This window comes from Pan troglodytes, chromosome 3 (genome assembly GCF_028858775.2).
Source record: "Pan troglodytes isolate AG18354 chromosome 3, NHGRI_mPanTro3-v2.0_pri, whole genome shotgun sequence".
Classification (NCBI taxonomy): Eukaryota; Metazoa; Chordata; class Mammalia; order Primates; family Hominidae; genus Pan; species Pan troglodytes.
In genome coordinates this window covers 151,335,062-151,349,874 of record NC_072401.2, presented here as the reverse complement: position 1 = coordinate 151,349,874, position 14,813 = coordinate 151,335,062, and the positions used below count along the sequence as shown (strand labels likewise).

Below are 14,813 nucleotides of genomic sequence, written 5' to 3'. Positions count from 1 at the left end.
GTTGTGACTGTGTAAGTTTGTTCAGCAACTGTTTATTTGGTTTACTCATTATTTATTTTTATTTACAGACAAAATTGTATGTATTTATTGTGTACAACATGATGCTTCGAAGTATATATACGTTGCGGAATGACTAAATCGAGCTAATTAACAAATGCATTACTTTACATAGTTATTATTTTTATGGTGTAAACATTTTATGCCCACGCTCTTAACATTTTTCAAGAATACAATATATTGTTAACTATAGTCACCATGTTATACAATAGATCTCTTGGACTTATTCCGCCTATGTAAATACCATTTTATATCCTTTGGCCAACATCTCCCCAACACCTGCTCCCAAATGCTCCAGCTCTTTTTGCCACCATTTTACTCTCTACTGTGAGATCAACATTTTAGATTCCACATGAGTGAGGTCATGTGGTATTTGCCTTTCTGTATCTGGCTTATTTCACTTAGCACAATGTCCTCCAGGTATATCCATGTTGTCACAAATTACAGAATTTCCTTCTTTTTATGGCTGAATAGTATTCCATTGTGTATATATACTGCATCTTCTTTTTTCATTCATATGTTAACAAACACTTAGGTTGATTCCATATCTTGGCTATTGTGAATAATGGTGCAGTGAGCATGGTGGTGCAGTTATCTCTGACAAACTGATTTCATTTCCTTTGGATGTGTACCCAGGAGTGGGATAGCTGGATTAAATGGTATTCTGTTTTTAATTTTTTGAGGAACCTCTGTACTGTTTTCCATAAGGTTGTGCTAATTTACATTCCCACCAACAGTGTGCAGGGGTTCCCTGTTCTCTGTGCCCTCTCCAATACTTGCTGTCTTTTCTCTTTCTGATAGTAAATTCTAACATGTGTGAGGTGATAACTCATTGTGCTTTTAATTTGTCTTTCCCTGATGATTAGTGATGTTGAGCATTTTTTCATATACGTTTTGGCAATTTGTATGTCTCCTTTAGGGAAATCTCTATTTGAATGCTCTGCCCATGTTCTAGCAACTTTTGATTCAATATCATTAACTTGGTGTTTTACTGAGTCAGTTTCATTAGTAAATGTGGAATAAGGAATGGATTAAAACATGGATGCTTTTATTGTTTCATTAGCAAAACTAGAATCATATGATACTAACATATCAGTAACTTCTGTCTAGAAGACTGATAAATCCCCTGGTGTCACATTATATTCTTTCATAATGATTTTATGTAGCAGGATTTTTATTGCCCCTGTCAGTTTTTTCATTGAGGTTAGGAATTAGGAATCATCCAATTTTCTTCTTCCAGGTTTTACCTACATTACATATAATGGTAAAAGCACCCCCTTTCTCTTTTTAATATCCTCAAATTTCCCAATATGTGTTTTCCTGTAACATTCCATTAGTTGGCAATCCCTAACCAATATAGAAAAGAGCGAGCTGGTTTTTTAGGAGGACCTAGTGGGCATCATTTTCACCTAAAGATTAAATCCATGTTCCTTAATAGGAGCCACCATACTAGTTTACTGACTTACCTTTAAATGTTATATATTAAAATGGAAAGTGGATTACAAACTTGATTTTTCAATTACATTATGATAGAAAAAAGTATCAATTCTTATTAAAACTTTGTAAATAAATACTTCTATAATGAACTCAGTAAAGGCATTTTATATATATTTAACTATTGTTCTATATTGTTTTAAAGATAAAATAAATGAAAATATGTTCTTAATTTCCATAAAGTTATTCACAATGATTTATTAACTTATTATATATATGAACATTTTTATTAGGACTTTTTTCCCCCTCAAGTTCTGAAAGGTTAGTTGAAACCATTTATATACTATTTAAAGGATATTTCATTCCAGTTTGTACTAGTAAAAGCAAACAAATTGAAGTTTATAAATTGATTCAAAGAAAAAGCTTTCTCATATTTTATTAGAAAATAAATATGAAACATAATTCAATCAGTGTATTCAATTCTAGATAATTAATTCTTATTTTGCTGATCTTGGTTTAAGCAGATTACCATATGAAGTTTTCTGTTTCTGGATGAAAAAAAGTCCTGAAATCCCGAATCAGTTCTTTTGCTTAGTCTAACAGGTTCATGGTTATGATGTCAGTTTAAACTGAGAAACCTGTACCCATAGGTCTTTTTCTGCTACTATAAATTGTTAAGAAAATGCACTGTTCATAAGGCTACCATTCTTTTGATGTTTCTTTCAAAAGATGAAATTTATAACCTGTAACTTGTAGCAGGGCTTTGGGCAGAAACTACCTGCTAATGATATGATTGATTTGTATAATATATGTTTAGCAAAAATTTGCTGTAATAATAAACAATCTCAGAGTGGAGAGGAATGGAGTCCTCTACTGAGGACATACATATTTTTTTTCCATATGGATTTAGTCATTGATCACCTTGAACTAAGAACATATTGACAACAAGGACATTGACAAACCTCAAGGTTTTAAAAATGTCATCCCTAATGTCACGACTTGACAGATAATTTACCTCTGAAACAAAATCTTTGAAAAAATCAATTTGGCAGTTATTGTGTTAGTCTTTGAGTATAAACCTAAGTATACGCATCAGTTATCTATTGCCACAATGGCATCACAAAACTTAGTGGCTTAAAACAACAGCTATTTATTATTTATTGTGCAACAATAATGATGATCTGGTCCAGACCTGGGCTCATGCTAGTGGGTACAACTTCTCTCTTCCCCATGTGGCTTCTCATCCTTTAGAGACTTGCTGGCTTATTGTCATGTAGATGTAGGGTTCTGAAAGAATGAAACTGTGTAAAGTCTCTTAAAGCACATAGTTAGAACTGGCACATTATCACTTCCATTGGATTCTATTGGCTAGACCGATTCACAAGACCAGCTCATAGTCCTAGAGTAGGTGAATAGACTCCACCTCTTGATGAGTAGGGCTGCACAATCACATTGCAAAGGTATGGATTTAAGGAGGCTTTAATTGGCCATCAATATACTGCACTGTGCTTCTAATATGTTTATGTTAATGTAAAAATATATATGTACATGTGTATTTTGAGATAGGGTCCCATTCTGTCACCCAGGCTGAGTGCAATGGCACACTCATGGCTTACTGCAGCCTTGACTTCCTGGGTTTGGGCAATCCTCCCACCTCAGCCTCCCATGGTAGCATGTGCCACCATGCCTGGCTAATTTTTCATAGTCGTTTTTGTAGAGACAGAGTTTCACCTTGTGGCTCAGGCTGGTCTTGAACTCCTGGATTCAAATGATCCACCTGCCACAGCCTCCCTAAGTGGTGGGATAACAGGCATGGAGCCACTGTACCTGGCTTTATTAATATTTTATTTGTTATATATTCAACTTAGGCCAAAATTTTCCTTGATTAGTCACCTCTTTTTATATTTTGAGATTTGATAAACAGGACAGCCCTGAATACAGTATTGAATTAGACAAAAATATGGACCATTGTAACAAGGTCAAGGATCATGAGTCTTGTCAAGGAAAAGACATGACCCTGAGGTGGCAGTAGCCCATACCAAGCTTTATTTGGGCAGCACATGGATAGGTTTGCATGAGAGGTCTCTCCCAGCAAAGGCCTTCCAGAGACCGTGACCTGGAGCCACTACCCAGAAGGAGTAGCGGTCTCCTGTGGGAGAGGGAAATCAGAGAGGGGACTTCCCTGTCTAGATGATGACACTCAACCACAGGATAGAGAATCTCTGGGTCATTGAGCTCCAAAGAGCAGCAGTGGCATGAGGTCTTTTATAGCCCCAGGATGTGCCTTATTGATGTCTAACAGATATTGGAAGCAATTTCATGGTGTAGGCAAAGCAAGTAGACTCTAAACGGCTAAAAATATGCTTATTTGGGCCATATTTAAAACAGCTGAATGTCTAAGAATTTTGAATTCGGAGCTGGCAAGCTTTTGAGCCAATGGTCCTAATATGCAGAAGTAAACATAAGGGCCAATATATAGGAAACATCTTTAGCTTTAAAAAAATAAAATTGTTATAACATTTGTATAACAACCACACAAGACATACCTTGTCATGTCTTGCAGCCCTCCTTTTATATAGTGAAGAAGAAAATCTTTGGTATGATCCTGAAGCCATCTGGGATACCCAAAAGATAGGTTAAAAAGACATTATAATTGTTTTGTTTGTTTATTTTTTTAATTTGCAACTTGAGGCCCTGCACTGTGGCTCATGCCTATAATCCCAGCACTTTGAGAGGTGGAGGCAGGGGATCATTTGAGGACAGGAGTTTAAGACCCACCTGGCCAGCATAGCAAAACCCCGTCTCTACTGAAAATACAAAAAATTAGCTGTGTGTGGTGGCACACACCTGTAATCCCAGCTACTCGGGAGGCTGAGGCATGATAATTGCTTGAACCCGGGAGGCGGAGGTTGTGGTGAGAGTAGATCGCACTGCTGCACTCCGGCCTGGGTGACAGAGTGAGACTCTGTCTGGAAAAAGGATAATAATAATAAAATAAAATTTGGAACTTGAATGTGGGAAAAATATTTTAAAAATTGTCAGATGAAGTAAAACATGAACAGAAGTCACAGGTGCCTTTTGAGTAAAAAAGAAGTAACAGAGACGCAAATAACTAAGTAACTTTCAATGTTAGGAATACCAAACTTTGCAAATAAGTCACGAAGAAGAGAAAAAAGATTCACAAGCACAATAAAAGGAATACTTATGTGATAAAAGGAACTTTTTGATATTTGGGCAAAATATATTGAAGGCACAGAATGGTTTTCCCTATGTTAAGAGCAAACTGTAATCAAAAATCAGTTTGTCAGTGTAACAAAAGTGATATCATATTCTAATTTTACTTTTAAAATATACCACCTGTGTAATGTTTTATAGTTAAGGATTCACAAGCATTTCTCTGTTTTATGATTAAGCTCATCAAAATTTACCATTGTCAAAATTTAGTGTATTAGCTTCTTTTCAAACTCATTATTTGTAAATACAATTTGTTTTCCATCAAGACTTCTATAAATTGTTCACTTCTATAAATTGTTCTTGTCTTTTCTTTAACATTACAATTATCTAGAGATATAGTATTGATCAAAGTACATCTGTTTCAGACCTAAGATAAAATTCATTTCTTTTCAATTGTTATGAAAACCAGACAAATCATATTCATCATTTTGTAAACATGCTTGCATTTCTTCTTATTTTTTACGTAATATAGTTCTGATCACTCATATTAGCTACAGCTTTTACCCCAATTAACTTTCAATTCTCTCTCTGCCTCTGTTGTCTGTGTCTCTCTCTCTTTGTCACTTTTCTCTCTCTCTCTCGTACATGTGTACACACATGCACACACACACACAAACTTTTCAGTAGAGGATTAAAAACTGTGCCTTTCAAGGCAACTTAGGAGACCAGAATCCTGTAATGACCTAGAGCTGTCACTTCAATAGTACACATTACATATCACCCTACCATCACACATATTCCTCTGCTATTTGCATCTTGTTAGAACATGAAACCTTCCCTCACTTTTTGGCTTGGGTATTTAACTATTTCTATAACAGTCCTCTTATTTCCTCTGAGAGAAATGAGAAAAAGATGTCAACTCAGAATCTCTTAGATTTCATAGTAGATCTTGATGCTACGGACAAGCCAGAAGTAATCATTACCATTTCACCTGCATTCCACTTGGTCTCATACATCAATGCCCATTTGTAAAATTTATTATATTAGCCAAGCAAAAATCCTCTTAGAAGGCAGAGCTGCCTCTTTTCTAAGCTATTCAAAATCAGCCTTAATTTAAACAAACAAATACAAAACTTTGTTTCCTATTCTTCAGCTCTTCTGGCAGCTTTGTTTAATAAGACATCTATCCCTCAGTGTACAAAATGATATATATTTGGCTCAGTAATTTATAAAAATTTTCAAGAGAGTGAAAGAAAATGATAGAATGAATCAGCCACTGATACAAAAGAGCTACAGTTATAAGAATATTGTACAAGGCTAATTTATTTCGTTTTGCAAAGAAGAAAAGGACTTTTTTTTCATTTACACACATAGACACAAAGAGAACTAGCAGCCTCAGTTATACATGTTTAGATATAGGTCAAAAATAAATATACAGCACAATTTTCTGTGCTTCAACAAATCTCACTGGTTCATTGCAGCTACTTGGGAGTAGGAAGGTCAGGAAGTAAAAAAGATCAACAAATTCTTCTTATGAAAATGTCTTAATCTGGGGCTGATCTCCATTCTAGTGGGTGGGAAATTTTCTCTTGAATGATATTCAAACTAGTGTTCAAAAATGGTGTTATGCTAGTGTTCAAATGACATACAATATAGAGAATATCAGGAGATAGTACAAGCTTCAAGAATAACTACAGAAAGACAAATATGAAAAGACAGAACTGGGATTTCCTGCCATCTACCACCGAACAGAGACTTTGTGGCTGGGTCAAATAATCAAAATCATACTCCACATTTCAGTTACCAAGAGAATAAAAATAATAGCCATGTACAAAACAGAACAAGACTTAAGAATAAACAACATAAAAATTAAATAAAACAGACTAAGAAAATATGCAAAAACAGAGTGAATGTGAGTCAGAGATTCACTCTGAGAATCAAGAAACTTGGGTCTGGGATTCAGAGGTGTAGGTACAGATCATTTTTGGGGCAAGACTCAGCCCTGGTGAATGAATTGACCTGGGCATCTCAGTCAGTGGAACTCCATTTGTGAGAGGGCAGAAATAAAAACATTAAGAAGAAGAAAGCATTTTTATATGCCAAAAATTGCAAGAGAACTAGACTTTGGACTTTGGAAGACTTTGAAAAAAACTGGCTATCATATGTAAAACATAACAGGTATATACATATAAAGAAAAAGCTGACACAAGGTTACCAAGATTACAGATAATCTGTTAATGGTAGTAAATCTTCAGTTTTCTCAAATGTTATTAATTGCTGCTAGGGTCACTGTATTAGGGTTCTCTAGAGGGACAGAACTAATGGAATATATATATATATATATATATATATATATATAGGAATTTATTACGTATTAACTCACATGACCATAAGGAGGTCCCACGATAGGCCGTCTGCAGGCTGAGGAGCAAGGAGAGCCAGTCGGATTTCAAGACTGAAGGACTTGGAGTCTGATGTTTGAGGAGGCAACCAGTATGGAAGAAAGATATAGCCTAGGAGACTAGGCCAGTCTGTCTTTTCACATCTTTCTGCCTGCTTATATTCTAGCTGCACTGGCAGCTGATTAGATTGTGCCCACCCAGATTAAGGGTGGGTCTGTCTTTCCCAGCCCACTGACTTAAATGTTAATCTCCTTTGGCAACATCCTCACAGACACACTCAGGATCAATACTTTGTTCCTTCAATCTGGTCAAGTTGACACTCATTATTAACTACCACAGTCACCCATAGCCGTATTTCAGACTGGTCATCGTTTGCAGTATCACCTTTCCCATCTGCTGATCCTATAGGCCATGATCCTACCACCATAGTACAGAGACTCTCAATTCAAAGCATTTGAATCAAAGTTACTTTTCTGATGACGTTTGGTTAACAGCATATCAGTGCCAAATAATTAAATAATTTTGAAGTACTCTGTAGTTTAAAATAGCTTCTGGGACAGGAAAATTATTTGAACTAAACTGCCGTGTCATATGAAAACATTCTCTTTGGAGTAGTTGTAGATAGACTGACAAATTCACTTTCTTTTGGATTTCTTTTCATTAGAAGGTTAGTTTTATCCATGTAATATTGGTCTTGGCATATTCAACCTTCTTTGGAGGTCCTTATTGACATGTCCTGGTGATATCATACATTGAAGTCTATGTACAAGTTATAATATATTTCCTATTTCAATGTATTCATCATTGAAATAATTTAAAACTGTTTGTGGAAGTGTTAATTTTTCATATTATGTGTAATAAGAAATTTGTTTTATTTTTAGGATAAAAGGTACTCCAAATAAAACTGATAAACTTGACAGTAAAGTTAAAAGAATTGGACCACACATAGAAATCTTCCAAGTGTTCCGAGAAAGAAAAAAATTCATGATTACCCCAAAATTGATTAGAATGGTCACCATCATGCAGGCACATGTCAGGGGATGGCTTGAACGGAAAAGATTGCAAAGAGTAATGACCAAGGTAAGATATCCATCAGATATTATAATGTGTTTAAAATTTCTCATTAGATTCAATTCAGTAGAATTTTGAATAGTCATCTGGTCAATGTACATACTTTTTTTTTTGGAGATAGAGTTTTGCTGTTGTTGTCCAGGCTGGAGTGCAATGGCATGATCTTGGCTCACTGCAACCTCTGCCTGCTGGGTTCAAGCGATTCTCCTGCCTCAGCCTCCTGAGTAGCTGGGATTACAGGTGCCTGCCACCACATCCAGCTAATTTTTAGTGTACATACTTTAAGAAAATGTGATGAATAATCTGTTATGATGACAGTTTTTAGGCTGTGCAAAGTTGGAGACTCTGAACAAAAGGCCTCACTTATCCTTAACTTAGCAATTCTGGGACCACCTATTCTTAAACAAGGATATTTTGAAATAACTTTGCACTAAAGTTGTTTCTTCTTTGCTGTCTGTTCATTTTCTGTTTAGAGCAACTTTCCTTCACTTCCCACACTCCTGGGTACTCTTGCAGTGCATAAATGTCCAATTTCAAAAGAATTACACACATATACAAATATCTACCTGGTCAACTTTCATAGATTGCAATCCTGATTTTTAAAATAAATAATGCACACCCATTATGGCTGGGCAAATGCAGACGAACCTAAGTGGGTCCATCTTGGAAAACCTTTGAGAGAATCCTAAATGTCCTCACCTTAAAGGGTTAAAGTTTTACTGCTAATAAGGAATTTGGGAAATCAGCTATAAATAAAATAGATTAGTAGTGCCCACTCCAATTCCTTGATCTTCTGGGAAAAACCTCTGGAATAGATTTGCAGTAGGCATCCTGAACACATTTCTCTGACAATGTGGTGATACTGTTAGAGTTAATCCATCTGCCTATCTCTGGGTATAAATTTTTACATGTACTAACGTATAAATTAATATGTATGGGAATCACATATGTAGTTCTGATTAAACATGATAATACACGTAAAACTCTGGCAAAAGGTAAACACTCCATATACTTAATCCCATAATTTTGTAAGGTAGCTGCTATATCTATTTCATTGCTGAAAATAATGAAGCAAATTATTTGCCCAAAGTCAAACAGCTGGTAAGTGAAAGAGCTAGAATTCAAACCCATGTCTGTCTAAGACATTGACAGATCCATGGTTAAATTAGACTTAAATTTCTCCAAAATGAGAAATGAACTAATTTTCTTACTCCACAAAGCTCTTTCTTTTCTGTAACTATCTATATTGATAAACTGTTCTACCAATCATTGTTCAAGCCATAAACCTGGATGTCTCTTAGATTCTTTCAACTTTTTCACTCCCATATTCAACTGGTTCCACTTTCATGACATTTGTTGAACTGCTCTTCTTTGTGCTTCTTGTCAGAACTTCCATTCATCTACCCTTACATGAAGAATTGCAATAGTTTCCTAATTGATCTCCATGCCTACAGACCTACTTCTGTCAAATCTATCTGCCATGTGCCATATTTGAAAAATTCCACTATTATTACCTTATTCCATTTCTTACAATCTTTTTGAAGACCTATATTGCTTACAGGATATAGTAGGAACTATAACATAGTACACACGACCTCCCTGTTTTGGCTCTTGCCTTTTGTTAAGCTTCATCACATGATACCCCCTGACACATTCTCTGTGTTTTAGCAAACTGCAAATCTTGATTGTTTCTTGTCATCTTATATTTTCATGCTGTTCTCTCCTCTGCCTTCCTTATCTTCTGATAAACTCCAATTCATCTTTCAAGATCTTCCTAAAGTGTATTAACTTAGACACCCTCTCTGGTCCATCAAGCAGAGCTGATCTCTCCATTTTTCTGGTCATTATTGTGCCAGTTCTTTAGATTGTTGTCATCTGTTTACATGTTTGATATGGACAGTATGGTTTATATGACTTATTTGGAAGTACGTACTCTTTATTTTTCTATTCATAGCACCACAGACTATCTTGACACATAATATATACTCCATCACTTTAACTGTATGCATGTATGGTCTACTATTTTTTCTTGTTTATCTGTTTGTATACATATATTTTTCAGTTTGGCTAGATAGATTGCAAACTCCATGAAGACAGGTATCTGTCTTGTTTGTTTCTGTATTCAAATGCCTAGAATGGTGTTTAGTATGTAGTAGGCACTCAACAAATACCTATTGTATTTGATTATATGTAGGCACTCCACAAATACCTATTGAGTGGATGAATTGATATAATTGTAGAAGTTTATCATGGCAGTCTAAGGAGATCACACATACACATCCTTAAAGTTCTGTCTACACACATTTGATACATGCTATATAATTTAATTATAGCATTTCCTAATATCAGAAATAATTGTAGAATCATTCATAACCTCTGGCACAAAAATGAATCTAAAAAATTGAGAGAGAAAGAATGGGCCAAAGATGAGGGTGAAAAGGAGTGGGTTAATTGATAAGGAAAATGCTGAATTTCTATACGGAGATAGAATTTGAGATAAAAAAGTACTTTTTAAAGGATCAGAGCCAATATAAAGTAGATTGTTGACTTTTACTTGGTTATAAAATTTGTTATGATCATTGATTTTCTTTTTTATTCCATCATTGGCATGGTGCTTTGTCTGTTGGATGATTGCTTTGTTGATGTGGTTAAAGTTGTTTTGCCTACTGTCAAAATCCTGGTGTGACAGCCTGTAATGCAGTTAATAGTAAGTTTCCTAGACTGTGCCTGTGTGAAGGGTTGCTGTTGGGGGAATTCTTGATAACTTTCTGCTGTAGAGGGTGCACAGCAAATCACTGGATAATTGTCAGAACTGTGGCAGTCCCTCCACTGGGAGACTTCCATAGTCATATTGCTTTACTGCCGCTTCAGAGTTTGTTGCTGTGGACAGTGTCTGCTAGAATGTCTGCTAGAAGTTTAAGATTACTCAAGAGACTGTACAATTTCCATTCCCTATGAAAAATTTAGTTTGAAATTCTTTGGAAATAGTGAAGCAGCATCAAATTATCTTACCCGTCATACATCGAAAGACCACAGAGATTGCTATATTTTAATATGAATATTTTTTCCCCAATTAAAAATGTCCTTTTCCTTTAAAAATTTTTGTGCTGTTTGTTTGCATGTGTTTTGGTATAAGTAATAATGATATTAAAAATTATAAAGACACAAAACAGGGTATGTCCCTCGATGTAACGCTTCTAGGCTCTTACTTAATTTCAATATTTTTCTCTAAATATTTATAATTTTAAAGTTTTAATCCTAAATTAAATATATTCTATTGCTATTGGCTAAAAATGTTGAAATTCCAGGACATTGGAATGGTTGATAGCTACAATAATAAAAAGTGTTTGAAATTGGCTTTTAATAAATATTTGTTGAATCAATAAATTTGGAACAGCCCTGGAGAATCTGAGTTTCAATATTACCATAAGAATAACTCCATGGTCTTCAATATTTTGGAGGTTATAGAATTCTTTGAAAATTTGATAAAGTAGGAATTTCCTATCATTATCTCAAAAGAACAAAACAGAAATAATAACAAAATCTGAATCTATTCATGAAGCCTATAGGACAGGTCACCTTGTATAGCAGCGATCCCCAACCTTTTTGGTGCCAGGGACCAGTTTTGTGGAAGTCAATTTTTCCATGGACCAGAGCAGGGGCAGGGATATTTTCAGGATGAAACTGTTCTGCTTCAGATCATCAGGCATTAGATTCTCATTAAGAGCACACAACCTGGATCCCCTGCATGTGCAGTTCACAATAGGGTTCTAGCTCCTATGAGAATCTAATGCTGCCACTGACCTGACAGGAGAAGGAGCTCAGGCAGTAATGCTCTCTCACCCACAATTCACCTCCTGCTGTGAAGCCTGGTTCCCAACAGGCCACAGACCAGTTGGTTGGGGACTCCTGTTGTATAGAACAGTTTTATTACATAACGTGTGCTAACACTCACAAGTACCTGGAGACCTATGTTCATTTATTCAATAACATATGTATTTTTTGATTTGATAATAGTTACTATATACTGGGTCCAATTTCCTGCCTGGTGTGTGAAGAGCATACATAGTCTAGTGAGCAATGCAAACAACTGAAAGAAGTCTTAGGTATCATTAGAGCATTTAGAAAGGCCATTTAACCCCAAGTGTGTTTGATGTGGCAATTGGATAAGACCAGTAAACTGAGATCTGGAGGGTGAGGCTTTATTTTGTCAGGTATACTGGGAGGCTGAGAGGCACGGGAAAGACAATATCAATGAGCTTAGGTGAGCTATTTACATTTAAGGGGCTGGGGCATAGCTGGGAGGACAATGGCAGTAAAGGAAGCTGAAGGTAGGAATCAGATTAATAACGTTCTTAGAAAACTTAATAAGGAGTTTATACTTGGTGTCTGAGAACGGATGCCTTTAAAATAGATCAGTGACACCAATAGATTTGTATTTTTGAAAAATTACTGACTTTGGACAATGGATTGGGAGGAGAGGGTGACAAAATGGAGGTAAAACAACTAGTATGCTTTTTCAGTAATCCAGTGCATGGTGGTGATGGGGAAATGGACAGTTGATAGGACTTTGGGTTTGGTTGTATTTGGAGATAAGGAAGAGGGTGGAGTCAAGAATGATTCCCAGGTTCTTGTCTTGAGCAATCTGGTGTACGGTTGAGAAATGCGGAATTTAAGGGAAAGGGCAGGCAAGAGGGAGCAGAAGAAAGGAACGAAGGTAGAGTCCAATTTTCAACACTGTGTGTGTGTTTTTAACACTGAGTCCAGTTTTCAACACTGAGTTTAAAACTTCTGTGGGAAATCCTTGAGATGTCTGGGAAGCAGTTGAGTATATGGGTCCAAAATTCAGAAAGGAATTGGGCCATATAGAAAGACTTGGGATTTATCAGTAGTTCTTAAATTCTTTCACGGAAGAAGAATGTAAAACCCTCTCATCTATAAAAGTACCTCATTTTGGCAATGAATCTCATCATATTTCTGAGAAAGCTCTTCCCCCAGGTGATGCTCCTTTACTTCATTCAGGTCTCTGCTCATTGTCACATTATCGAAAAGCTGCCCCATACTAACCTGTAGAAAATAACTCTCTAATCACTCCCTGTCTCTTTTAAAACACTTTATTGTTCTTCATGGCACTTACTATCACCTAACATATACTTGTTTATTAGATTATTGCTCCTTTCACTAAAATGTAACTCCCTAAAAACAGAAATTTTATCTTTCCTGATCTTTAATCTATTCGCAAAGTCTTGTACATTCTTGGCCCATACTAGGAGCCTAATACATGTTTTTAATAAATTATTTTCAAGAGAGTGAAGGATACATAACAGCATTTTGTGGCCAGGAGGGATTTGAAATTTGAGAAACCTCTTCTAAATATGCTGATGCAGCTCCCTGACCAAGGATGCCCTCCTTGAAACCTGCCACCACCCATAGATTTGAGAATCATTGTTACTGCTACTAACTGGAGCCATGAAAGTCAATGTCATTGTCTAGGGAGACTATATAGAGTAAAGAGAGAATCATAAAAAGAAAGATTGAGAGAAACTGGTTGGTATTCAAGGGGAAGCAGAAGATGAGTATTCCACAAACACTAAAGTAGTAACCAGAGAGGTAAGAAGAAAACCAGAATGTGCTAGATCAAGGAACTTGAAAGGCAGTACAAGGAAAAGTGTTAGATCCATAGTCTCCAATGCTGGTAGACAGAATTTTCTGGCTTTAGAAACAGTAAGTTCATGCAGTTAAAACATCTGCAGTAGATAAATTGAGGCACTATGAAGTTTAGAGAAGGATAGTTTAAGATAAAAAATATTTATGTATGCTTAAATGCTCATTGGAAGAAGCCAGTAAGAGGGAAAGGTTGTCAATACAAGAAAGATGAAGATAATCCATATTATACGGACTTTAAGGAGATTGGAGGGGGTGGATTTCTAATTTACTTGACAAGATTAGCGTTAAGTGAGAGGAAACATATTTCTCCATTGTTGCAGGAGAAGAAGGTGTGTAGATGCAGCTAAGTGTTTAGACTTGCCGGTGGGAAGTTGGGGTTGCAATAAACTAATTGTTTTTTCTTCCTTTGTGAAGTAAGGAATTGGGCCATTTGGTGAGAGTAAGCATTTAGATGGGTTTGAATGTTCGAGGAGATTGAGGTAATACAGAAAATGGCAGAGAGATGCCTTAAAAAGCGTGCATGAAATTCCAGGCCACTTTGAGAACCCCATTGAGGTTGGTGATCAAGAATTGGAGTAGTAGCTTTTCTCCAGGTTGTATAATTTTCTTTAGTAATTATGAAAAATGAGGCATGGAGATGTAACATAATTACCCAAAATTGGACATCTTGCAAGTGACATAGTTGAGAATGAATTCTGAGAATCAAACATAAGGCTGTCTAGCTCCAGAGCACTATAAAACGAGGCCATTCTGGTACCAGAAGTGTCCAATTATTGCAAATGGTGAAGTCTTTTCTCAGATCAGGCTCAACATGAACACTGGAGTTTCCTGCCGAAAGCCAAGGCTAGATAATACTCCCACCTGACGCTAGTAGAGCTAATCCGGGTGAGCTCACATCGGAGACATGAAGCCAAGAACCACGGTCTATAGAGAGGCACCCTTTCTATGGCAATCAGGAGCTGCTATTTAACATTTTTCAGAGTACACTGGGAGAAAACAATATATTTT

General features: G+C 36.1%; 1 protein-coding gene across 21 annotated transcripts in view; it reads left to right on the top strand.

Moving 5' to 3' along the window:
- Nucleotides 1-14,813, top strand: part of IQCM (IQ motif containing M) — a 464,883-nt gene that overhangs the window by 243,663 nt on the left and 206,407 nt on the right. For all 21 annotated transcript variants that reach the window (XM_054683879.2, XM_054683878.2, XM_054683880.2 and 18 more), the window contains one exon: nt 7,949-8,147. In XM_054683879.2, the coding sequence (XP_054539854.1) occupies nt 7,949-8,147 (199 nt within the window). The remainder of the gene's footprint in view (nt 1-7,948; nt 8,148-14,813) is intronic.